The sequence below is a fragment of the Delphinus delphis genome, chromosome 1 (genome assembly GCF_949987515.2).
Source record: "Delphinus delphis chromosome 1, mDelDel1.2, whole genome shotgun sequence".
In the NCBI taxonomy this organism is placed as follows: domain Eukaryota; kingdom Metazoa; phylum Chordata; class Mammalia; order Artiodactyla; family Delphinidae; genus Delphinus; species Delphinus delphis.
The window spans coordinates 45,620,685-45,644,280 of NC_082683.1; the positions used below are offsets into that span (position 1 = coordinate 45,620,685).

Consider the following 23,596-nt stretch of genomic DNA (forward strand, 5'->3'; position numbering starts at 1 on the left):
TTTCCAGATCACACTTTTATTCTTACAGAAGCGGGGGCCACACAGCCATAGGGACATGAAGTGTTCAGACAGTAGGCACAGCGCCTGCAGCTGCAGAGCCTGCTGGGGGGTGGGGGGGACCCAGGCCTTTTTCCGTGGTCCCCACGATTAAGGAAAAAACTAAAAATCACACAGCATTCACTGCCACCCCCATCCCCACCCCTTCCCTCTCAGTAACAGCTAATTAGATTATGCATCCTTCCAGCCAAAGAAACTGGCTAGAATCCGGATTTTACAGAAAACCTTCATGCAGAGAAACTCAGCGTTCCGGAAGGGAGAGGCCTCTTTCCACACACGCTGCCCCACTCCCGCCACGTGCCAAGTTTAATTCCACCTGAAACCACCATCTGGATGGGTAGTGACGAGACTGGCTACAAGAAAGAGCTGGTCACTCAGCTCAACATGCTTGGAAGACTGCCCCTTTCTAGGCAAGATATCACTGAAGTGAAACACTAACCTGAGGCTGGTGTGATCCCCAGACCCTCCCTCCCTTCTGAGCCCCGGGTTCCGAGTGAGGTCTGTGAAGGGCAGGATTTTGCTTTGTAGGACTGAGGATAACAGAAGCTGCTGGCATCTCTGGCCACACTCCCAGGGGCCCAGGGACGGAGGCCCCACTGGTGAAAGGATGGGACCTTATCTGTGGGGCTAACCTAGCTCGGGCTCGCCATTCCTCTACAGTAAGTAGGATCATCAGTTTAGCGCCGAGCGGGAAGCCCACGGGCCCACTAGGAGAGCTAATGCCAGTATTCACGGGCTTTGCATACAAGCGAGAAAATGAGGTTTCTTATTTTTTTCTTACGCCCCCTCCAGAGGCCAAATGGGGAAGAGTGGTTCCTCTGTCATCTGAGTGTCCTGAATGCGCCCAGAACTCCCAGGAACGCGCCAAGACACTACAGCGTGCCAAGCCCAGGGCAGGATGAGCGAGCCTCGGCAGCCAGAGCACGGCTCTGGGAGGATCCTGGCAACCTGTGGTGACAAGACTGACACTTCCGTGCAGGCCATGGCTGCGCCTTTCTGAAAAGACGAGAGCTGGCCTTGGGCTGAAGGAAGGACCTTAAATGGGAGACAACCCCCAAGCGTCCACTTGGATCATTTGTTTTTCCTCTGACTATCCACACAAGAGGCTTTTCATGGGGTTTGCAGTCGTGGTGTTTAAGACAGCTCTGCGCTCCTACAGCAGAAGGGCCTCAGGTGGTCTTGTGGGCGCTGATGTGACAGATGAGGAAACTACAGCTCAGAGGGACAAATGACTTGCCCACGGGTGCAGAGCTCGTGAGGGACACAGCAAGGACTGAAACCCAGGCCTCCTGGCTCCTGGTGCAGTGGTCCCTCTCTCTCTCTCTCTCTCCCAAAATGTCACTGCCTGGCACAGTTCACTTAATTCCAGCTTCACTTACACAATTCCCTCTCTGATTCTGGGTTTTCAGCTGAGGCTGGGCAGTTCTTAAGACAGAGCTGCACAAACAACCAAGCTCTACTAGGCGGGCAGGGACCTGGGAAGGTTTCCTTCCCTCTGGAACGGAAATGGAGCTAACTTTTCTCTGAGCTTAGGATTTGTAAGGCACTAAAATTAACTACAGTTGGGGGCCGGGGGAGAAAGAAAAAAAGGGGGAGATGAGTGGTTGGAGAAATCAAGCTGATGCTGTTTTCTTTCAGCCCCGCAGTGAGGAACCCCACGAAGCCGAGTGACGGCGGGCTCCATTTTCCTGCTTGGTGCGGTCCCACCCCCCCCAACTCCCACCCCTACTGCAGAGCAGAGGACACAGCCCCACCATGGCAAAGCGGGTTCTGGGAACAAGAGCCATGGAGGGTGGAGAGGCAAGAATGAGCCCAGGTCCTCTGGATTCAATTCAGAGCAGAGACTGCTCACCCAGCCTGGGCAGGTGTCCCAGGCCTGGGCCTGGCCAGGATTCAACCCTGAAGTGTCTTCTCCAAGGACACAGTCCCCTCTGAGTGGACGTGGGCAACGGCTGCAGTGGGCCTGCAAGCCTGAGCGTGAAGGAGGAAGGGGCAAGGCGCCACCGAGCACGGCAGGGAGAACTTTGGAATCAGACCTGGCTTTGGCACAGCACATCTTGGGCCCGCCCGCCCGCCCGCCCCATCTGTTGCCCTCCCAAGACCCCAGGGATGGAGAGGAACCTTCCTTCCTTCCCTCCGCGAGGAGGTCTTGCAGCTGACAAGTGATGGCAGCGCAACTCGAGGGCACCCCCTTCAGCCAAACCTGAGCCCAGGTGACCTAACATGGAGCCTTCCCGGACTCAACCACTGAATCCAAAGCACTTAGTCCGACGTGACGCTGAGTGGGAAGCCGTGCTAACAGCAGCTGCCGCTTCTCCGGCACCTCTGCTGCGACAGGCGCTTGACTTAGGTGACAGTAGCAGGAAGACGGCATTACCCCCTTTCAACAGGTGAGGAACAGGGCTCAGAGTGGCTGAGTGACTCACTCAGAGTCACACAGCTCATGAGTGGCAGAACTGGGAACTAGACTCGGGTCTGTCTGACTCCAAATCTCATGTCCTGGCCACTCTGCTTGGCTGCCCCTGGAGGCTGGGAGCAGCTGTCGGGGCCGCCTGGGTGGGGGTTCTGGGGGGGTTTCTTTCTGAAAGTGTGGATCTGGCAGAGCAGCCAAGCTTGAGTGGAGGGAAGATAGATGCCTTCTGGCCCTGGGGACAGGGTCCGCCCTCGCGTCCGCCTCCTTCCGGGTGGGCTCCGGCTCAGTGCCTGGCAGCCTTGCAGATCTTGTCATAGACCTCCGGGAAGGCGTCCTGGCAGCCGAGCTGTTTCCGCAGCCTATGGTACAGGGAGCCGTCAAACATCTCCCAGAACTCCTCCCGGTCCATGTAGCAGTCGGCATACAGCATCTGGAACCTGCAGCACAGACACAAGGGTGAGGACTCGGGGACGGGGGTCAGAGGGGTGGGGAGGGGAAAGGGGAGCAAAGAACCCCAGCCATCCCTAATGCGCCCCTCACGCACCGCCTGCTCTGCAGGGCAGGACGCGCTTTTGGAGGATTTCTCTTGTTTAATCCCCCTAATGAGCTAGTGGTTGGGGCTGGTGCAGGAATTCTTATCCCCATTTTACAGATGGGGAGTCTGGGCTCAGGGCTTTAAGTGGCAGTGGAGGCAGAGTCAGGAGAAGAATGCAGGGCACTGCATGCCCGTCTCCCCGATATGCTCACCAGGTTGCTTTCTCTCTCTTTTTTGACGGTCAGTAAACTGCACATAAGGAAAGTGTACAACTTGAAGCTACAAGGATATGTGGCACAACACAGGGAACATAGCCAATGTTTTATCATAACTATAAATAGAGTATGACCTTTAAAAATTGTGAATCACTAAATTGTACACCTGTAACATAATATTGTACAGCAACTATGCTTCAATAACATAAATGAATAAAATAAGCAAAAAAATTTTTTTAATAAATTAAAAAACAAGAAACGCACTGCTTGATAAGTTTGATGTCTGTCTGTAACCTTGAAACTGTCACCTCAGTCCAGGTAACGGCCATATCCATCACCCCCAAACTTTCTTCATGCCCCGAATTCCCCTGTGTTGTCTGTCCGTCACCCTCCACAATGCCAGGCAGAACTGCCTTCTGTCACCATGGGTTCATCTGCATGTCCCAGAATTTTATATAAATAAAAAATATATATCTAAGTAGAATCATACAGTACTCTTTTTTCCTGGCTTCTTTCCGTCAGCATAATTATTTTGAGATTCGTCCACATGGATTTTGCACGTCCACGGTTTGTTCCAGGACGTTTCCGAGCAATGCTCTGTCCAGGCCTCTGTGTGGCTTTCGTGGTCCTGAGTCCCCCCGCCACTCCTCAGCTTTGGCCTCCAACCTGGAGTGGGAGCCCCTGGACACATCTAAAGCACCCCCATCAGTGCTCTGTGGCTGACGGCCACACTCTGGGCACTCGCTCACCCGTGCACACTTCGGACGAACTTCTCCAACTGCCTCATGCAGGACCGGGCTTCAAAGTGCTTCACGCGCGGCTCCCCGTAGGCACCAATGTCGACGTAGAGCTCGGCCTCGTTTCCCTTGGGGTGCACCAGGCCCGGCTGGCTGGGCAGGATGAATGGGCACAGCCAGATGGGGTAGACCTGGGGGGCCAGGGAGGGCGTGTTGGTGCTTTTCCTCCCCCAGGAGGCAGGCTCTGCAGCACTCCCCTCTCTCTGCTGCTCACACGCCACCCTCACCCCCGCGTCCCCGCTGAGCTCCCGGCCCGGCTCACGTGGATGTCGCTGTGGAAGGTGTGCAGGGCCTGCGGCAGGCATTTCATGGGCACCAGCATGTCCTGCACCACGTGGTGCTGCTCGTACAGCTTGCGCAGCGTCTCGCCCTGGGTCAGCTTCAGGAGGGAGATCTTGGGAGGCACCATCCAACCAAAGAGGTAGCGGAAGACGGGGTTGTTGCCAAAGGGGATGATGTCCTAAAAGACAAGGGTTGGGGATGGCGAGAAGGAACTCAGGAGGGCCCAGTGTCCCCATGTGCCAGGGGCTGGGTCCTCCTCTGGTACTGGACAGAAATGTGACAGGTCCACTCCCATCTGGGGGGGCGTGGTGGTACCCAGCCGGATCTGGGTTTGATTTCCAGCTCCGGCATTTATCAGCTATGATGTTGATCTTGGGCTGGGGACTTAACCTCCCTGAGCTCAGTTTCCTGATCTGCAAAATGGGGCTTGTGAGAATGAATGGTAAGATACCAAATGGAAGGCACTCAGCCCATTGCCTGAAGCGAAACGACAACGAAGCTATCGTTGCTGTTCTAGTTGCTGAGGTCAGTGTGGCCGGCACAGTGCAGGCACTCCATAAATGTTTGAGAATGCCGTTGAATGGCAAGAGGGATGGATACTCAGAGAGCTTAAGCAATTTCCCTAAGGTCACACCGCCAGAGACGGCTCCCACCGAGGTGGGGAAGGTCTCGCTCAGGTTCAACGATGAGCCCTTCGGTTTACAGCATCTCCTGAGAGGCCTTCTCTGACGCCCCTATTAAAATGTCACTGCTTCCCACCCCTCCATACACACAACAGCAAATTCTTGCTCACCTGTCAAGGCCAAGCTACCTTCAATCCTAGGCAGAGCTAGCCACTTTCTCTTGTTCCTGTGGCCCTGCACAGTGCGACCCCGCCTGCCTCCCCCAAGCTGGCCTCTTGGGAAACCCCCCTGAGCAGGGCTGTCCTTACTCTTCCACTCCTCAAACCTCCACAAGGGAGGAGCCCCCCATTCACGATCGTCCTCCCTGCCCCCAGTCTGCCGTCTTCCCGAGGGCTGCCAGCGTGCACCTGACACCCCATCCTCATAGCTCCTGGGCCCTCGAAGCCAAGGACATTCCTTCATTCTTTAGACAATGACGAGGTGCCTGTGTGCTCAGGTGCCAGGTTCTGTGCTGGGTGCTGGGGATACCCAGATCATTGAGACGTGGTCCCTGACCTCAGGTGTGAAGAGCTGCAACAGAGAGATGCAGAGGCAGCTCATAAAAGGGTCCACGTCAGACTAGGGTCAGTGGGGGCTGCCCAAAGAAGCCCCCATGCTAAGCTTCAGAGGCTGCATGACTCTTCCTCTCCCCTCCCCTCCCCTGGAATCATCTCCTCTGATCACCAGCCCACTCCCATGAGGGAGGGAGGGGCCTGTCTGCTCTCTTCTCTGTTAGATTCCGGCTCCTACACCAGTTCCTGGCTCACAACAGGAGCTCAGGAAATAGCGTGGCTTTTATTGTTCCCTTGGTTGTCCTTGGAAAAGCCACACAGGCCCATAGCAGAAATCCCCCCTCAAAGGCTAAGCCCTGACCCCATTTCCCTCACAGCCCTGACCACTCATCATTCCTCCTCCATCCCAATCTCTTTCCCCTCCACAAAGGCAACCATTCTTAGGAATTATTTGTGTACCCTTCTAGAGACATTCGATGCACAGACAAGTCCATGGGCTTAAAAAGAACACAAGTCACAAATGGCAGCGTCTACTAGCCTCCTGCTTACCACTGTATCCTGGGTGTCAGCACACAGAGCGCTACTGCATTCTTTGTCCTGGATGCCTGACACTGTACAGACAGACCTCGCTTTATTGCACTTCTGATCTGTGATCAGTGATCTCTGATGTCACTACTCTGACTTGCTGACGGCTCAGATAATGGTCAGCATTTTTTAGCAATAAAGTATTTTTAAATTAAGGTATGCCCTTTTTATTTTAGACATAATGCTAGTACCCACTTAACAGACTACACTATAGTGTAAACATAACTTTTATATGCGGTGGGACAACATTGTAAAGCAATTATAGTCTAATAAAGATATTAAATTAAATATATATATATATAATATATATATATATATGCACTGGGAAACCAAAAAATTCGTGTAACTCACTTTATTGTGATATTTGCTTTACTGCAGCGGTCTGGAACCCAACATGCAATATCTCCAAGGTCACCCTTCACGGGGTGGGGCTGCAAAGTCCTAGCCCCCTGGCCTCAAGGTGGGACAGCCCTGGAGGGCCATCCAGCCCCAGAGCTCCCTGGGGGTCGGCTGAGGTCTTTGTTGTGGCTGCCTGACACCTCCGCTTTTCCCTCTGCCCGGCCCTGCTTCCCTTTCCTCTCGCAGTTGAGGATCGCCAGAGTTCTCCTGAACAAACTTCCTGTGCGCACATCTTGGTAGTAAAACACCCATCCTTCCAGATTCTTACTTTAACTTCAGGCAGTACAGGCTAGAGTTTAACAGCACAAAAATAGAAGACAGACCTCATTTTGAAACCTAGCTCTGTGGTTTTAAAACCCATCCAGGAGTTCTCTGCTACTCCTTTCTTCCAGAGGTGGAGCTTAATTCCCCCCTCCTTGGGTGTGGGCCGGACTTGGTGACTCGCTCTAATAAGAGAGTATGGTGGGAGTGGCGAGGTGACAAGACTGGGTGATGGAAGGCACTGAGGACCCCTCCTTGGTCTCTCTCTTGGATCACCTGCTCTGGGGGAAGCCAGCTGCCCTGCTGTGAGGACACTTGAGCAGCCCAGGTGGCAAGGCACGGAGGCCTCTTGTCAACAGCCACGTGAGGGACCCTTCCAGGAAGCAGATTCTCCAGCCCTACTAGAGCCTCCAGCACACCAGCCCTGCCGACACCTGACTGCAGCCCGAGCCAGAAACACCCACATCATCGCTCTCCAATCCCTGAGCCTCGAAACTGGGCAGTTGTTTTAATCCTCACAATTTGGGGTTAATTCATTATGCAGCAATAGATAACCAATACACTCTTATCTCTTACTGAGTTGTGTTACTCTGGATAACCTAAACCAGTTTCTTCATCTGTTAAGTGGAAACAGCACTAGGACCTACCCTCACAGGGCTGTTAGGAAGACGGAGAGAATGCATGTAAAGTGTCTGGCCTAAGAACTAACATGTAAGGAGTGATTCATGTTAATTGCTGGCCCCTCTTTCCTTTCCTGTCTCTTAAATATCCCTGCTCTTGACAAAACCACACCTCCCACATCCTTAACACTGCTCCTGGCAGGGATAAAGAGGGACTCGGGGGTCTTCTGCCTTTGGCAAAACTTTCCACCAAACGTTCTGGGCCTGGACACTGCTCAAAGGAGGACTAACAGGGATGGGGGAAGCCCAGAGCTCCCCAGGCCTTGATGAAGCCTCTGCTGCCCACTCCTCCATCCCTTACCACTGCCCCGTCACATCCTGCCTGAGAGACCTAGCCCACGATTAGAAGTGACCCGACACCTCCTCCTAGGAGACCACCAGGTGTAATTCCTTCATGCCTGACATCCCTATTTATCTCAGTCACGGTGGACTTTTGGGTGCCTCCCACTAGCACCCTTGATGTGCTACAGCGATGCAATGTCTTTTACCCTGACCCCACTGGCCGCTGTCCCCCCATCTTCCAAACCCCTCCCCTGTGCTCTCTCATGGTCTAAACAGCAACCCCCCTCCATCCTCAAGCTCTTCTCTCGACCATCGTGTCCTCTCCTTGCTCTTAGCTCGTACCTGGCTGGCCCCTGCAGCCCTCCGAGGTGGTATCATTTTCTCTCCATGACCCTCTGGGGTAGACGGAGGTGAGGTGGGCTCCTCATTACTGCTTCTAGGTCTCTGCCCCTCCCATTCCCTGAAAACCCTCAGCAGCTTTGCAGCCACCTGCCCATCATCTCCACCCCCATCATCTCCCTCGTTCCCAGATCACTACCACCTTCTTCAACACTCATCTTATCACTGATGTGATTTAATATCCACCTCTATGATCTCTCCCACGCCCCAGCCTCCTCTCTGTCCTCCAGCGATCTTACCTTCCACCTGGCCTCTGCCCTGACTCTCATGTCACACTCCAGAGCAGGGGATGACGAACTACAGCCCGTGGGAGTCGGTCTGCAAGCGGATCCAGCCTGCTGGCCACATCTGGCCCCTGCCTGTGTTTATACATAGTATCGCTGGAGCACAGCCATGCACGTTTGTTTGTGCACTGCCTGTGGCTGCTTCTGCGCTACAAGGGCAGCGCTGAGCAGCTGTGACAGGACGTATGACCCGCAGAACCTAAAGCTTTTGCTGTTTGGCCCTTTAAGAAAGTTTGCTGACCTCTCGATGCTGTCCTATTGTCTGTATTCATTGCCTCTGCTGACTTGGAAAAAGAAAAAGCACGTCAGAGCTGTGAGCTGAGTTTATTCAGTGTCTCACCGACTATAGCCTGGGAGACCCGCTCTCCAACAGCTCTGAGAAACCGTTCCGAAGAGGTAAAGGCCAGAGCAGTATGTATGGGATTTTGGCGAAGCGTACATGTAATCAGGCACTGGTCTCGGTCGAAGGTTGTTGCTAGTTATGAGGCACAGCCGTCTTCTTAATGGTTTTGGTACTTTTCTAAGTATGGGAAGATCCAAGAATTTGGGTTCATAAAATTTTCTCCTCAAGATATCTACCTATCTGAAGGCTGTCTTTATCTGCCAGTTTTCCCATAGCACAGAGTGCCTCATTACTGACCTTTGCCCTGAATTCCTTTCAGGGGGTGTTGACGGCAAGGCCTAATGACTTCATTCCTGCAGAACTGGATGGTAGGCAACATTCTTCATTTGGCATCTCCATAGTTTCAACTCCAAGCGTTCGCCCTCTGGCCATCCATCACTAACTCTCCTTCCTGCTGCCCATGCCCTCCAGTGCTCTGACGTCAATTCTTCACCCCAAGGGGCACCCAGGCCACCATATGAGTCCCTTCAGCCCCGCACATCCTCACTGCCCTGCCTCAGCTGGCTCGGATTTCATCCTGATCATGTCCTGGCTTTTCCAACCCTGCCCCACTTGTCATACTCATTTGCAAAACCTCAACCGTGGTTAAATCTAACTTTCTCCCTATGCTGTACCCCGTCCACAGAGCTGAACGTGTGAAAATCCACAACCACCAGGGCTGGTCTCACTGTAAACTCGTCATGAATCTTTGGCAGGCCCAGTGCTGCCCACCAATCCTATGACATTTCCCCAGTTAATTCATTCCCACTCTCCAAGGGACAATTTCCCATCTCCTCTCTCCTCAGTCCTTCAACAACCCCTCACCCCTCATCTCAGCTAAAATCCTTGCTTCCTATCTCACTGAGAAAACAGAAGAACTCCCACACCCTCCCACCACCAAACGGTCCTCCTGTTTGTAGCAACTGTTCCATTAACACTTCCTCCCTCCTGTCCAGTGGGTGAATCTCCGTGCTCTCACCTAAAGGCAACCTCTCCACCTGAGCACAGGATCCATCCATCCTCAAGGTTCACCCTGCGAGCACACCCTCTCCCCTGCACTGCCAGCACGTCAACATGCGGTAACCTCTCCCTTCTTGAAAGTCACACATGGACTTCCCTGGCGGTCCAGTGGTTAACACTCTGCACTTCCATTGCAGGGGGCACGGGTTTGATCCCTGGTTGGGGAACTAAGATCCCATGTGCCGTGCGGCGCAGCCAAAAAAAAAATCAAAATAAAAAATAAAACAATCACACAAAATATTTCCTCTCGATCCTGCATCCCCCTCTGGCTCCCACTCTACTTTTCTGCTTTCCCTTATACTGAGCCTTCTCAGATTTCCATTTTCACTGTCTCCACTTCCCTGTCTCTGTTTTCTCTCGAACCCACATCAGGCTTTCAGCCCCATGGCTCAAGGTCATGAGTGACCTTCTCACGACTAAAACCAGGGGTCGATGCTTTGTCGTCATCTCACGCAGGGGCATTTGACACAGCTGTTCATCTTCCTTCTTGACACGCTGTCCTCAGGTAGCTTCCGGGATGCCAGTCCTCCTGGGTTTCTCCTCCCCTCGGGCTGACGGCGTCTTCTCCTCTCCTGGCTGCTTCCTCCTCCCTCAACTTGCAGGGCTTGGCTCTGGGACTTCTCTTCTCTAACCTCCCTCACTCATCTAGTCTCACGGTGTTAATTAACATTTCTCTGCTGATGACACCCACAGTGATATGGATTTCTTCGACCTCTGCCCTGAAGATCTGACATATGCGCCAGCTGCCCACTCAACGTCCCACCTGGATGTCTGAAAAGCATCTCACGCTGACATGTCCCAAACCAAACTTCTGATTTTCCTTCCCAGACCCCTCCCCCATGTTGTCCATAGCAGTCAATGGCACCTGGGGTCACCCAGTTGCTTGGGTCCCTAACCTTGGAATCACACCCAAGGGCAATCTGTGGGAAATCCCGTTGGTTGGTTCAACCTTCACAGCACCTCCCAGATCTGAGACCCCTTTCCTCCTCCACCGCTACCACCCCGGACGACACAATCTTCTTTCTTCCGCTCTCCCACTCCTGCCACCTCCACCCCATCCACTCTCCACCTAGCTGTCAAAATTATCCTTTTAAAACAAACATCAGGTCACGTCACTTTTCTGCACCAAGTCCTCCACTGGCTTCCTTACCACACAAGGTAAAACATAAAGTCCTCCCCGACCTACAAGGAACCACATGATCTAGGCCATGGCTGCTCTCTGACAGCATTCTCCACCATAGGTCTAGCTCAAGGGCCTTCTTGCTGTCTTCAGAAACACGCAGCCTTGCTGTGACAACCTGCACCTTGCTGTGATGCAAAAGAATGGAGCTGGACCCCCACCTCACACCATATACAAAACTTAACTTTAATGGATCAAGAACCTACATATAAGAGCTAAAACCATAAAGCTTTTAGAAGATAAGGCAGGAAGAAATCTTCGTGACTTTGGGATTTAGCAATGGATTCTTAGATACGACACTAAAAGCACGAGTAACTAAAGAAAAAATAGGTCAACTGGACTTCATCAAAACCAAAAACTTTTGTGAATCAAAAGACATTATCGGGACTTCCCTGGCGGTCCAGTGGTTAAGACTTCACCTTCCAATACAGGGGGTGTGGGTTCCATCCCTGGTCGGGGAGTAAGATCCCACATGCCTCACGGCCAAACAACCGAAACAGAAGCAATACTGTAACAAATTCAATAAAGACTTTAAGAATGGTCCACATCAAAAAAAATCTAAAAAAAAAAAAAAGACACTATCAAGGAAGTGAAAGACAACCTACAGATTGAGAGGAAATATTTGCAAATCATGTATTTGATAAGGGTCTATATCCAGAATATATATAGAACTCTTACAACTCAACAACAAAGATCAATAACTCAATTAAAATTGGGCAAAGGATCTGAACAGACACTTCTCCAAGAACTATCCAAATGGCCAACAGGCACATGGAAGGACACTGAACATCGCTAGTCATTAGGAAAATGCAAATCAAAATCACAGTGCGATTCCACTTCTTACCCACTAGGATAGCTATCGCAAAAAACCAGAAAACAACAAGTGCTGGCGAGAATGTAGAGAAACTGGAACCTACACATGCTGCTGTTGAGAATGTAAAATGGCTCGGCCACCATGGAAAACGTCTGGCGGTTCCTCAATAGGTTACACACGGAATCATCACACGACCCAGCAGTTCCACTCCTAGGCGTGTATCCTCCAAAACTGAAAACTAGTACCCAAACAAATTCTTGTACGTGAATGTTTGCAGCAGCACCGTTCACAATGCCGACAGGTGGAAACAACTCAAACGTCCACCAGCAGGTGAGTGGAAAAACAAACTGTGGTCCAGCCACACGATGGAGAATTATTCAGCCACGAAAAGGAATGATGTGCTGATACATGCTACAGCGTGGATGAACCTTGAAAACAGGCTTAGTGACAGAAGCCGGGCGCAAAAGGCCACATGGTGTATGATTCCATTTAAATAAAATGTCTAGAACAGGTAAATCCACAGAGACAGAATGCAAGACTGATGGTTGCCAGAGTCTGGGGAAAGGGAATGGGGAGTAACTGCTTAACGGGTGCAGGATTTCCTCTTAGGGCGATGAAAATATTTTGAAACTAGATATAGTGGACACACAACATCATGAATGTACCAAAATACCACTGAACTGTACGCGTTAAAATGTTTGATTTTATGTTTTCACTTCAATTAAAAAAAAGAAATAAAAAGCTACCCACTCAGCCCATCTGAGGACCTGTGCTCTGGCTCCTCCTCTGCCTGGCGTGTCCTCCCTATGTTCAGGTCCCGCTCACAAGGCATCTCCTGAGAGGCCTTCCCTGGCCACTTATTTAAAATGTCAATGTTCCCCATCGCTCATCACACAACAGCAAATTCCTGCTCACACGTCAAGGCCACACTTGACAGCTACCTCCAGCCCTGGGCAGGACCAGCCACTTCCTCTTCTCAGGCCGCAGTCTGTCTGCTCGGCTGGGCTACAGCTCCTCAAGGACAGAACAGGTCTGTGCTCCCCGAAGCACGGGGCCCCGCGCCCCACCTTCTGGCACAGGCAGGTGTGTGGGGAGAGCCCGCTGCTTTAAGGCAAGGGGGCTGCTCCTGAAGAAGGAAGCACTGTGCTGCTGGGTAAGAGGCTGTTCTGGTCCCTAGGACAAAGCCACTCTTTTCCCCCAAGGGAGGGGAAACCATCCTGGTTGCCAGCCTGGCCAGGAGCCAGGACTACCAGGAAATCCTAGCCTCACCTGGAGCTCCCAGAAGATGCTGCGCGTGTGGCGGTGGTAGTAGTGTCTCAAGGGGATGTACTCCAGGCCCTCGCGCTTTGTCTTCAGGTAGTTCTCCACGTGCTTGAAGAACCAGGGCTTGTAGTAGTTGCCAATGCTATTCAGCTGCAATGACAGAGGGCACTGTGTCAGGCCACAGGCAAGCCCCAAAGCCATCGGGGCGTAACAGTGATACCCGGCTTCTGTTCAGCACTCCTGGCCTCTCCAGAGCTCTTTCATGTCTAGTATTGCCTTGGAGGCTCTTGAAAGCCGGGCGAGGTTACTAAGCAGAGCCGGCATTCTCTAGCAGAGAGAGCAGAAGCTCACAGAGGTTAAGTGGTGAGCCCTGGGCCCAACAGCGAACTCCTGACAGGCTCGAGAGCTCAGCCTGCTACTCCTCCTCGGTGAGAGAACTGAAGTGCCGATGTCTGTCGCCGTCGGCCACAGTGCAGCGCTCCATACAGGCGTGTTCCTCCCCACCTCCCTCCCACGAGGCCAGCGTCGGCACGAACACGGCGCGTGGGTCATCCTCCCCACTGGGTCCCACAGCCGACAGCACTAACTGACCACATTGCTCTCCCTGCTGCCCTGGACCAAGCTCCACATCCTCTGGCCACAGCGCTCCCCCCCACGCAGCCACCATCAACGGAGGAAGCTCACAGTAAAGCTACCGTCTTCCCTGGCACTGGGACCCGTGGTCTCCAAGCCTAAATCATATATTTAGCTGGTGTTTTCTTCAGCCCTAAATGGTTCAGGACTCTATCTACTGTGTGCCCTGGGATGACTTAGCTTCTCTGAGCCTCAGCTTCCTCACCCATGAAAGGAACTGTGGGCCGATGCTTTTGAGACAGGCAGGGCAGCAACCCGGAAGGGTCATGGGCTTCAGGTTGGGCGGCTGAGGCCAGACCCTGGCTGTCACCCACTAGCTGTGTGACCTGGCGCAGGACACTCTGAGCTTGTTTCTTCATGTGTAAAATGGCAATAAAAATAAACACTTTGTGGGAGATCTCTGTGACTATTAGAAATTACATACACACACACTGCAGACGCTTGGGCCCATGTCATACCAGCTTCTCTTGGGGTGGGAGAGGCACCCGAGTTTTATGGGGCAGGTGAGATCACACCCAGCAAAGGGACAGGAGGAAGCAGAGAGTGGAGGCCGCGTAGGAGAGGTAGAATGTTGCCAGGGGACCATCAGGGAGGGAAAGACAGGAGCAGAGGCAAGAAGTAAGCAAGCCCAGGGTGGCTGGAGGATAATCACAGCACGGGCTAAGCGCCCACACTCCAGGGAGGCAGGACCAGCACCCGAGTATTCACTCTTTGTCCCCTCCATGACTTTGCATACATTCATTATCTCTTCCATGACCTTGCACACATTCCTTCTTTATCTCCTCCACGACCTTGCACAGCAGGGCTGTCCCTGCTTCACTAACCAGGAGAAAGAATCATCAAGGTTGAAGGGACTACCCGAGGTCACAAGGCTGGCAAGAGGCAAGGACTCAAGCACATTCCATGTTGCAAAAGAAGGCCAAGGCGGACGGCAGAGAACCTTGAATGGTGGGTTCTGGAATGTGGGCATTATAAAAAAAAAAAAAAAAAACTATTAATTTTTTTCCTGATTCTAAAAGCAACGTACGCTCCTTGTGAAAACTTCAGACACTGCAGTAACGTATAACCTGAGAGATGCCCCTGCAGCCTCACCCTCCAGAGGGAACTACTAAAAACCGATGTGTATTCATTAGGTTTTATTTTCACACACACACAGATTTATATAAATGGGACTGCCGTGTGCCTACTGTTTACTGATCTGCTGTCTCCACTTATAATGCACTAGGCTGATCCTGGCAGGTTATTTAGCCTCTCTGAGCCTCATTTTCAGTACAGGCAAAATGGTTAGAGAGACTACAAGAGATAAGGCAGGAAGAGCCAACACAGGGCCTGCCCACAGCAGGGGCACAGTATTCAGTTCCCGGCCCTCTCACTGCACCCAGCCCCTCGGCAGCTCCCTCCACCCTGGAGCCAGGCAACCTCTGCCCTCCACCTCTGGCAGCCAACACTTGCAGCCCATCTGGGGGTCACCGCTGTGTGCAGGCCACTCTGCTGCTAGGCCACTCTGCAGTGGGGAAGCCAGGCCACAAAGTACCAGGAACCGGGCTAAAGAGGCTGCCTGTCCAAGTCAGTTAGAGCGTGGAAAGTGCGAGGCAGGGCAGAAGTCACCATAGGCTGGCCTCCACCTGCAAATGCAAAGGGGAGTCAGATCCAACAGGAACAGAGCAGCTTGATCTAACCCCAGGTGGACCTGGTCACACACCGGCAGAGGCACCAGCTGCGTGATGAACCCGAGACTCGGGGGTACCTGCACTCCTGGTGTTCGTGGACTCATCGGTAACTCTTTGTGCCAGAGAAGCCCAGGACATGATAAAGAACCTGGATGGTATGTCTCTCCTGGGGCACACGGCGGCCGTGGCAGCCAAGAGGCGGCAGGATTTCCAGTTCCAGCCCAAGCACTTAGATAACAAGCCACTTCCTATCTCTGGGCTCCCCTGTAAAACGGGGGTGGCTGCCTTCCCCCAGGGTGGACAGTGCCTGGGCACGCAGGGACAAACGCCCGAGCAGCCTGCCGAACAGGCATGTTTGGGAGAAATGCTCTTCAGATGAAACACGCACATGCCTCTGGCACCCATCACTCTCCCCCGGCCCCAGGCCCCGTTCTCATCCGGCATCATGGGAACACTTTGCAAAAGTCTATGGCCCGAGGCCCGGCCCCTCTGCCACTGATACCAGGCAAGCCTCTGGGGAAAACCTTGGTCTTCCTGGGAAATAAGGGAACTGGTCAGAGTGTTCAAACGATTTAAAAGCTGTACAATCCCTTTTGCCCAACTGCAACCTTAGGTGGTACCTAATACATCAAAGAGATGACTTTCAGTACAAAGGGGGTGGTGATACCCCTTGGTCCCAGCCCTTAGCTTATCACCACTGGCAGCCTCCAGAGGAACATCTCAGACGAGGTGGAAAACCTCTGGACGAGGCCTCCTTGCCAGGTGACTAGGTTCAGAGTGACACACTGCCTGGCCTTTGGCCCGACCTGAGCTCAGGCAGAGCCAGGGCCCGGGGACACCAGAACATTTGGGCTCAGTGTCTGAAGCCCCACTCCTTCTCCAGGATCTCCATCCTCCAGTGCTCACTAGTGTCCCATAAAGAATGGTGCTCGATCAAAGTCTGCAGATGATGACAAATTCTAGAAGCTGGTATGGCGGGAAACAAACACCCAACCAGGAGTCAGAGACCCAAACTTAAATCTGCCCCATGCTTGCCGTGGGTCTTCAGAGGAGCCTCTTTCCCCTTCTGGGCCTCCGTTCCTTGTTTGGAGAGGGAATTGTATCAGATGATTTTTGAGTCCTTTTGGATTTTAAAATGCTTTAAGTATATAGGGATAGATCAAGAGCCTTAAAAGTGCCTATCCTTTGTTGTACTAATTCTACTTGAAGGTATTATTCAAATTATAGACAAAAGATGTCCACTCCTACATTAATTAAAATAATGAAAACCAGGGTGCCACTTTAATTTCCAACTATGGGGCAGTGGTTTAGTAGAGGATAGGGCATTTGCTCACTGCAATGTTTCTGCGGTCATTAAACATGAAGGTAATGTAACGATATGTAGAAATGCTTATCGCACTAAACCAGAAACTACAAATTTGAACTGGTGATCACAGCTGAAGACAAACAAACCGAAACACTGTGCAAAGAGATGGTAACCTTGAAAGTACCTGAGAACTGCAAAATAAGACGAGCTACTATTTTTAACCCTATCAGATTGGCAAAAATGAAAGAGTGATGCTATCCAGCACTGGCAAGAACATGGGGGAAAGGTATTCTCACACACCACTGCGTCGCTGGAAGTGGACAGAAGCACACATTTCTGGCAGGTCACTGGTCATGTCTATCAATATTTAATATATTCAAACCCCTGGGTCAGGCATTCCTTTTTTTGGACTCAATCCTACAGAAATGCATGTACAAGAGGCCAAGGATAGATGCGAGAGACTCTTCAATGCAATATTATTTGTAAGAGCAAAACATTTTAAGCAAAATAAATGCTCATCGGGAAGCAATGAGTTAGGCTAATTACAGGCAACAACAGAAAGCACGGGATAAAACGAGGGCACGGGCATGTACACACGCGTACACGCGCACGCACACGCACAGGCCTTGAAGAGTGCAGCGTTACAAGTGGTTACCCTGGGAGCATGCTTGGGTGAAGAGATGCACTTTAACTTTTTCTTTATATATTTCAACATTGTTGTACTACTTTTGTAAAAGCTTTAAAAACATCTGTGCATCGAAAGGAGAGGAAATAAATCTATCAAACACATTAGCAAGAGCCGGATTGGGTCATATTTATAGGTGGAGCCTCTTCCTTCCTTTTACTTCGGTACACTTTCCAAGCCTCCCATAATAAGCACAGATCCTTTCTCAATGGAGAAAGAACGGCTATTAAACATTACACAGCGTACGCTGAAGGGGTGTGAATCTGAGGCATCAAATCAATTACTCAAATCTTGGCTTTGTCGTCTTGTCGAAGTTTACATGGCCTCTTGGAGCCTTGGTTTCTTCATCTATAAAATGGGGTTACTGTGAGGATCAAAGATTACGCCTATCAAGAGACACACACGTTACCTGGCAGATGGTAGGGCCAGAGTAAATGGATACTTTGGTCACAGCCTAAGATGGCGGACTACAGATCCAGCCCAGGTGGGCTGACCCAGGTCGCAGCCTCAAAGAGCGTGGCTGCCAGGGTTAGGGTGGGAAATCAGGCTCTATCCCAGCCCATCCAGGCCCTCCTCCTCCGGGCCTACCTTGCCAGGCTCGGCCTCATCCGTCATGACACCCGTCATGATTACAGCTTCCTCCAGGGAGTAGAGCAGCCCTTCCACGAAGTGGTTCTCCTGCCGCTGGGACTCACGGGTAAACCTGTCACAGATGGCCTCCAGGCCGCACACCGGCTCAAACCGCAGCTTGACGTACTTCTTGGCGGGGATGATGCGGATTTCGGCGGCCACCAGGAAGCCCAGGGTCCCGCAGGACCAGGGCACAGCGTAGAACAGGTCCGAGTTTTCCGACTGTGGGGCGGAGTGGACACATGCTGAATGTTTGACCCCCAAACCCCGCGCTGCAGCGAGTCATCAGTGGGGCGCAGAGGACCCGGGGCCTGGGCTAAATCCCTGTCCTGGCACTATCTGTGTCAACCTGAACAAGGACCTCGCAACTGCACTTTCTGGGCCTCAGTCCTCCCCCTGCAGCTTCAGCATGACATTTGACCTTACACTGCCCTCTGTATCAGGGATGCTCAGGGAGAGTGCATCCTCTCTCCTCCACCTGGACACAGCCCCTCTACCACAGGCTACCCAGGAAGAGGCCAGGACCAGCTCTGCCCAGAGTTCTAAAATGAGGGACCAAGGGCCAGGGGTCCCAGGCCAGGCTAGAGAGAGATGAACCCTTAATGAGGGTCAAGGTAGCCAGGGGACATTAAAATGGGCCATTACTGAAACTTACAAAGCCTTTTCCATTCCATTAGCTGTGAATCCCCCCCTCCCCAACCACAGTCCAGGGAGAGCATTAACATTCCTGCTTGAATGGGTAAGGAGAGGGAGGCTCCAAGAGGTGACAATGGCTCACCCAAGGCTTCCCCCCAATTCAGTGCAGCAATGTCGGGCTCAGGCAAGGCCGCCTGACACCTGATCCAGCGATCCTCCTTCTAACCTCATGATTTTCTTGTTTTGGTATTTGTCTTGGAGGCAAACAACTTTTCATCTGGCTGTTCTAAGGCAGCTTCTTTGATTCTAATAAAGCTCCTTGTGAAGAAGTCTAGCCTGGTCCAGGCTTTATGGAGAGGACAGTCCTGTGTGGTCTCTGCTCACGCTGAACGCCCTTGGCACTGGTGTGGTGGGTGCAGCGAGGTGGTGGGGTGAGGGCCATGCTGGAGCAGGGGAGCTCTGCAGCAGGCTGGCAGAAGTCTCTGCAACAGCAGACATGGGCCACCCGATGCCCATCTGGGCCACCGCCTGATCACACTGTCAGCTCATAGCAGTAATAAGCAGGTGTCTGCCGCACACCCGGCTCTGTGCTAGGAGCTTAACATACGGCATCTACGTTCTCCTCCTGACAACGCATTTGCCAGATTAGGAAACGGGACCTCAGAGAAGGGAAGTAATTCATGAATGCCTGTCTCCTTTCTCTGCTCATAATAAACAGGTTAGAAGGCAGGGCCCAGCGAGCGTTTCGGGAAACGAGCTGAACTGGTGTGAATCCTGAAAGAGGTCTATCTCGTCCAGACCAGAGCTCTCAAGCCTGGAGTCCTGCCCTGGACTCTGTGAGGCCAACAACTCTGGTGGCTCTCAGAAACATTCACTTCTAAAGGATCACTCTGTTCCTCCCCTCCCAGGGGCTCCTTAGATATGCTCAGTGAGATCCGAGTTTATTTAAAGTTTCAATCTGTCCTGCTCCGTAACTGTTTGCATCCTACTTTGGGCCGTGGAATTGCCTTTTATTTCTCCAAAACAGCCCCTCTTATTACTGTTGGTTACACCTCACCACTGGCATAGAATGTTGATGCTTGGGCCTGACTTCAAGACAGTATGGTGACATGAATTGCTAAGGGCATTGACTTGGGAGCCTGATAAGCTGGGTTTGAATCCCAGCCGTGTGGGATTTACTAGCTGTGTGATCTTGGGCAAGTTTATTCACCTCTCTGTGCTTTAGTTTACTATCTGTAAAATGTGTCTAATAATAGTACCCACCTCATAAAGTTGTTTAACAATTAAATGCCTTAATATACATGAGGCATTTACAACAGTATCCGAACACATATCAGGGGCTACATAAATCTCTGTTATTATTATGGATACAGACCCAGACTGGACAGGTGTATTTGAAACGAAGCACCCCCAGGGGAGCCACCTCCCAGGGGTCCTTAATGCCCAGAGCAGGCTGGTGGGGGCATCCCCTATCTCTGAACTCACCGGTGTGCATCGCACAAAGCTGCCATCGGCCAGGACCAGCTCGTAGGCAGTGCAGATGTGCTGGAACAGGCCATACTTGTGGGATGAAGACTCGATGCCTGTGCCCATGATCAATCCCCCTGCAGAGACATGTGCATTAGCCAGGCAGAGCTGGAAGGGGGTCGGGGAGAGCTGGGAAAAGGACACCTTGCTGGAGCTGGGGAAACTCAGAGCATGAAGGAGGCATGACAGGGCTGGCAGATCTTAGGGGAGATTTCCCATCTCTATGGATGTAGAGGGCAGGAGAGAGAAGGAGGGCCTAAGATGTGGGCACGAGGGCTTGCTTAGAGGTGGAAGATGGGTGGGAGACCCCGTCAAGGGCGCTCACGCCATCACCTCTGGCCAGACACAACCTAGAAACCTGTGCATTCATTTCAACAGGGACACTGATGAAAGGAGGGTTGGTTGGGTGGGGGAAGCCGTGTCCCTTGGGAACAGTTAAAGGACCTGAAGGTGTTTCCCCTGGAGAAGAAAGGCTCTGGGACCTTGAATCCTATAGAAGGAGAGACGACTTATTCTGTGTGTTCCATGGGGCAGAAAGGGAGCAATGGATGCAAGTCACAGGGAAGCAGGTTCCAAACAGCGATTGAAAAGTGCATTCTGATAACATAAGCTGTTCAGACATGGACTGACAGGCAGTGAGTGCCCTGTCTTTGGTGCTGGACGAGCAGACAGGGTGACATCCGTCACAGATGGGACAGTGGTGACTCCTGGACCTGATGGAAGGTGGGCCGAGGTTCCTCAGCTCTGACGCTAGGACTGTCTGAGTTCTCACCCACTGTGAGGTCATCCAACTCGGGCAGCACAGGCAGAGTCCAGCCAATGGAGGTCAGCAGGGCAGTCACCTGACCCATGGTCACCAAGGGCTCCACGCGGACAATCTGCTGACACAGAAGAGAGACCCTGGGTCACAAGGAGGCTGCCAGGCCTAATGGGGGCTTCTGTCTGCAGAAGGTGTTATCCCAGACCTTCCCAAACAATCTACATGGGGATTCCTATACGGGCTTTAGAGCCTCTTTCCAGAGCATTCCACCACCTTTAGTTACAGTGAATGGGGTTTCTGGTGCTGGGTTAGATAGTATTTAATCTTGTTCTTTCAAATACCTTTATATTTAATACTTAGTTTATTTTTCTTCTAGAAGAAGAAATACTCATTTATTTGGAAGAAACAGCATATACGAAGAAGACAAAAATCATTAATCCTAGTTCTTCGAAGTTATCAGTGTTAATACTGGAGTATATCTCCTTTTAGTCTTTTCCCATGCATATCTATATTACTACTTTTATGTTTTAATACAACACACACACACCCCAATGCAAACACACATAACACAGACTTTTTAAAAAAAATTTAATGCTATACTGTGACATGACCCCTTGTCATTAAATGCTCCTGGAAAACCTGAGTTTTGTTCAAAGGACAGGGCAATATTAATTCAGTATCTGGCATCATTGGTTTTCTTGGCTTTGTGCATGTTAGACCTGGTATTTCTACCGATACAGTATTCCTGTAGTTTCTCAAACTGTTCAATTTGACATAATCTTCAACAGGAACTAATGCTTCTCTTTTTCTAGGGTGTGTAAAATCCAGAACCAGGAAGATTCATCCCCTCTGACCCTAAACACGGTCCTAAAGTAAACTGCTTGGGGAAATTGGATCCCAAAGATTACAGGTGGGGAATTTTGTAGTGTGTCCATATTCCACTGTAGATCAAAGAAGCCCAACTAAAAGAATTGCGGACTGACTGACAAGACAACTGTGTATTGAGCAAAAACTCTTTTTGAAAGGGCTATCTTGAAGATTATGACCCAAATATTGGAGGAACTGAGGTGACTGGCAGTAGAAGGAAATCCTTAAAAATTTATTGACTTAAATAATTTTGCCTATGTTACGCATAATAAAAAAATAAACAAAAAACGTTTGCGCTTAAAAAAAAACATGATTTTTAATGGACACACGAATATGCCATCAGGAGGACTTCTGCTTTCAGTCAAGATGGAGCGAAAAGAACCAGTTTAACCTGCTGCCTGGAGAAAAAAAGGACAAAATATATGAAACAGGAGTTTTCAACACAGTAAACATCAGGCAGGGAAGTTAATGATTGCTGGCAGGAAACAAACAGGGTGAGCTCTATGAATGCCCCAGCTAACTGCCTGGAGTTAGGCGGTGCAGGAAGGGAGAGCCCAGTGCACTCTGAGTCAAGAGCCCTAGAAGACCAAGGTGAACAGAGTCTGCAGGACAGAGTACTGGGGAGGAGAGAACTGCAGAGAGAAAACTCTGAAGTACTGCGAAGAGTGCCCGTTGAGTATTCAACTGAGGACTGATTGGTACGTACACAGGACGAAATTACCAGAGGCTGACGCCAGGGGAAGAGCCTGGCAGGTAACAGTGCCAGGGGCTCACACAGGGCAGGAAATAGTATCTGTTCCCACAAGCCAGACTGGAAAACTTCATGACTCCCAGGGCACTGGGTAGAGTACTCAGAATATTCTTGCCTGAGCAGCGGGGAATGATTGCCCCTAGATTACATGCTGCTCCAGCCCCACCTGAAAAATCAACACCAAACAGGATCAAACTGTTTCTCACTAACTCGGCTCTATCTTAGAACGAAGCTCACTAAGGTCTACAGGGGTACAAAAATATCCAGCACCCCACACAAGGTAAAATTCATGATGCCTGGGATCCAATCAAAGTTCACCAGGCATGCAAAGAGGCGGGAAGATTCAACCCATAATAAGGAGAATAACCAATCAATGTGTTTTGATAAAACAGACCCAGAATTGACACAGATATTAAAATCAGCAAACAAGGACATTAAAGTAATTATTGATACTGTATTCCCTATGCTCAGAACGTTAAGTACAGACATTTAAAAGGCAGTAAAAGGATCCAAAGCAAACTTCTAGAAATGAAAACCACAATGTTAGAGATGAAAAATACACTGGTTGGAACTGACAGCAAATTAGACACTGCGGAAGAAGAGTGATGAATTTAAATACACAGCAATAGAAACTATCCAAGATGAAACACACAGAGGGAAAAAACCTTTAATGAACAGCATATCAGTGAGCTGAGCTGTGGAACTACTTCAAGTGGCCCAACATATGTGTAATAGCAGTCCTCAAAGGAGAGAGAGGAAGGGAAAGAAAAATATTTGAAGAAATAATGACCCCCAAAATTTCAAATTTGATGAAAAATTATATGACTCCAAGCACAAGAATTATGAAGAAAACTATACCACAGCACATTGTAATAATTGCTCAAAACTAGTTATAAAGATAAAATCTTAAAAGCAGCCAGAGGAAAAAGATAAGTTACATACAGAGGAACAAAGATAAGCATGAGAGATTTCTTGTTAGAAATAACGCAAGCAAGAAGACACTGGAGGGCTTCCCTGGTGGCACAGTGGTTGAGAATCTGCCTGGCAACACAGGGGACACAGGTTCACGCCCTGGTCTGGGAAGATCCCACATGCCACAGAGCAACTAA

The 23,596-nt window shown here is 50.9% G+C and overlaps 1 protein-coding gene and 1 non-coding gene across 2 annotated transcripts in view; one reads left to right on the forward strand and one right to left on the reverse strand.

Moving 5' to 3' along the window:
- Positions 1-23,596, reverse strand: part of DHCR24 (24-dehydrocholesterol reductase) — a 35,288-nt gene continuing 11,692 nt past the window's right edge. Inside the window, exons 3-9 of the mRNA XM_060022625.1 lie at positions 20,882-20,987; positions 20,068-20,186; positions 17,905-18,168; positions 13,029-13,172; positions 4,280-4,477; positions 3,970-4,148; positions 1-2,907 (exon numbers count right to left, since the gene is read on the reverse strand). Coding sequence (XP_059878608.1) covers positions 2,754-2,907; positions 3,970-4,148; positions 4,280-4,477; positions 13,029-13,172; positions 17,905-18,168; positions 20,068-20,186; positions 20,882-20,987 — 1,164 coding nt within the window. The 3' untranslated portion in view covers positions 1-2,753. The remainder of the gene's footprint in view (positions 2,908-3,969; positions 4,149-4,279; positions 4,478-13,028; positions 13,173-17,904; positions 18,169-20,067; positions 20,187-20,881; positions 20,988-23,596) is intronic.
- LOC132416515 (small nucleolar RNA SNORA8) lies at positions 21,485-21,611 on the forward strand. The gene has a single exon (XR_009517620.1). It is a non-coding gene; the product is annotated as a small nucleolar RNA SNORA8 (small nucleolar RNA).